Below are 2,942 nucleotides of genomic sequence, written 5' to 3' on the forward strand. Positions count from 1 at the left end.
AAGCAAAAGCAAAGCAAAAGTCCCAGAAGGCACGGGCATCCACCACGAATCGAAAATAGATTAATACAAATAATAATCTTATGGGCGCTCAATGAGCCACAAACGTCCAAACTAATGAGCTACTAACATTACTACAGAGGAAGATTTTTCTCTTTTATTTGGCAATTTTATTTGAACCATGGAGCTCTTTAGCACTGGATGAAGAAGCTGTTCCATCCAAAGCCCGAGCAGTCCTGTACAGAGGCACTAAACCGTGTCTGCGCCACACCTTGGCAGTTTGCCGTGTTGTAGGCCGCAGCAGTCTGGCCCTGGTACCCAAAGCTGTAGCCGCCGTGCTGCGAGGCTCCAACATTGGTGCATCCACAAGCACTGTAGCGCACCCGCTGATTGTTACACCCGGGCCCTGCCCAAGTATCGAAGTAGCTTGCATTGGCCGTGATCATTGATCCCAAGACAATGACCGCCACAAGAACGAGCACCATTTTTCCTGCCATTGTCACGCAAACACAAAGCTATGCTATGATCGTCAATCAAATGAAAACTCTCTCAAGGAAGATCCAATGAACATCTAAGAGCACACAACAGTGAGATTTATACACCACCTCTTGCACGCGCCAAACAGTCAAGGGTCATCTTTTGCATGCGCAGTCAATGACGTGCACAAGCCCTAAAATATTATCATTATTGAAAACCTAATTGTACGTAGGAAAAAATGGTGGAAAAGGCCGCTTTCCATTGGCAGGCCAGCGCCGAGCATTTATTCGCGATCAGCCAGGACAGAAGGTGTGTGATTAAAAAGGAGAGGGAGTGTTAGAGCCACGTGGTGTACAGCCAGCTGGCTTTTGTTTTGGTCTCGTCCTGGAGTTTTCTTCTGGAATATATGGTCAAAGACAACCTTACAGGTGAATGGTAAATCAAGACATTGATAGTTTTCTCAATTTCTTGTTACAAAATATCAGCAACAACATCCTGCTCCTGCATTTGCATAAAGAGCTTGGAAGCCACCTCCGGATCGCCGATCTCGAAACGTCTAAGGATCATAGAAGTCCGCGAGGTGACATTCCTGTGAGGCATTTCTTGGAAGAGCTGCCAAGCCACCCCAGCCCCCCACCGCACTTGAAATACAAGTCCATCAAAATATTCTCCAGCAAGATCGATGGAGAAAGCGCCGAGCTGCCGACCTCTGCCGAACATCGTAGTGAATCCTCCTCCCGCTCCCAATATCTCTCGATCTGGCAACGCAATGTTTCAGCGCTGCGACAGTGGCTCCCATGCCCGGCGCCTGGCCGCTGCGCCGCTGCGAATCGTATGCTTGCAGCGCATTGCCGCATCCCTCGCGAGTGCAACATCGCATTCATGGCCACAAATTTCTTTTTGAAAAAGCTTATAACATAAAGCTTCTGATTACGTTTCAAAGTCAGAGTAATTTTGGATAAGAGTGTAATTGGGAGAGGCAGGTGTGGTGTGGAAAGGTCTTTGCCAATTTAGTCTGTTGAAAGCTCGAGCAATTTGTGTTCCTGTATAGTAAAACATGCCCATTTACTGTAGTATGCAAAAACCATTGGTACAGCCCAGTTGCTGCAAAGACACTAATAGAAATGTCGCAAACACCATTAGAAGAATTGCTAATGTATATGAATCTGACATTTTGCTTCAACATGTGAACTATCTTAAATTGGCAGAAAATAACTACAGAAAGCAAAAGCAAAGCAAAAGTTCCAGATGGCATGGGCATCCATCACGAATCTAAAATAGAATAATACAAATAATAATCTTATGGGCGCTCAATGAGCCACAAACGTCCAAACTAATGAGCTACTAACATTACTACAGAGGAAGATTTTTCTCTTTTATTTGGCAATTTTATTTGAACCATGGAGCTCTTTAGCACTGGATGAAGAAGCTGTTCCATCCAAAGCCCGAGCAGTCCCGTACAGAGGCACTAAACCGTGTCTGCGCCACACCTTGGCAGTTTGCCGTGTTGTAGGCCGCAGCAGTCTGGCCCGTGAGGCTCCAACATTGGTGCATCCACAAGCACTGTAGCGCTCCAGCCGATTGTTACACCCGGGCCCTGCCCAAGCATCGAAGTAGCTTGCATTGGCCGTGATCATCGATCCCACCACAGTGATGGCGACAAGAACGAGCACCATTTTTCCTGCCATTGTCACACAAACACAAAGCTATACTATGATCGTCAATCAAATGAAAACTCTTTCAAGGAAGATCTAATGAACATCTAAGAGCACACAACAGTGAGATTTATACACGAGGAGTCAGCTCTTGCATGCGCGCCACGAAACAGTCAAGGGTCAAAGGTGGTAAAAAAAATTCTAACCCTAAACAACGTGCACAAACCCTAAAATATATCTTTGGACGACAAAATATTTGGCTTTGGACGACAAGCATTATCATTATTGAAAACCTTTGGCGAATTGTACGTAGAAAAAAATGGTGGAAAAGGCCGCTTTCCAGCGCCGAGCATTATTCGCGATCAGCCAGGAGAGAAGGTGTGTGATTAAAAAGGAGAGGGAGAGAGAGAGAGAAAAGGGGGGCTCGTTCTGGATCCACATTTGGAGTGATCGCCTCTTTTGCCGAAAGCTACTCCTGGCATGATCCATTAGAAAAAAAAAATCTCTCCCTCACCTAATCGATGATAGCGAGCAAAGAATTGGAGCCTTCCTCTTTCTCCCTTGGGATTTTTCCTTTCTTAAATCCCAGCGATCGTTCAATCCTCCTTGATCCATTCAACTCAATCCTGAAGAATTCAATGCTAGCGCTCGCGATGCTCAGACATTTATCCCCAATGCTCGTCGCAATCTCCATCCTCGTTTTCCTCCCAATCGCTCTGGGCGGAGCTTCTTCCCGGATTGGCTTCGCGGAGGAGAAAGAGGTCCCGGTGTGGCCCAAGCCCCACTCACTCCTCGCCAGTGGCTCGGGGTCGC

General features: G+C 46.6%; 1 protein-coding gene across 1 annotated transcript; it reads right to left on the minus strand.

The window, feature by feature from the left end:
* Window positions 1-132: 132 nt before the first annotated feature.
* Window positions 133-607, minus strand: LOC9662056 (antimicrobial peptide 1). Its single transcript, XM_002982898.2, has one exon. The coding sequence runs from the start codon at window positions 492-494 to the stop codon at window positions 189-191; it is 306 nt and encodes a 101-aa protein (XP_002982944.2). The 5' UTR covers window positions 495-607; the 3' UTR covers window positions 133-188.
* Between the last annotated feature and the right edge of the window lie 2,335 nt (window positions 608-2,942).

This window comes from Selaginella moellendorffii, unplaced genomic scaffold (assembly GCF_000143415.4).
Source record: "Selaginella moellendorffii unplaced genomic scaffold, v1.0 SELMOscaffold_55, whole genome shotgun sequence".
NCBI lineage: Eukaryota > Viridiplantae > Streptophyta > Lycopodiopsida > Selaginellales > Selaginellaceae > Selaginella > Selaginella moellendorffii.

What these genes read in the sequence shown, in the direction of transcription:
- LOC9662056 (XM_002982898.2), bottom strand. Translation starts at nt 494, where the DNA reads ATGGCAGGAAAAATGGTGCTCGTTCTTGTGGCGGTCATTGTCTTGGGA.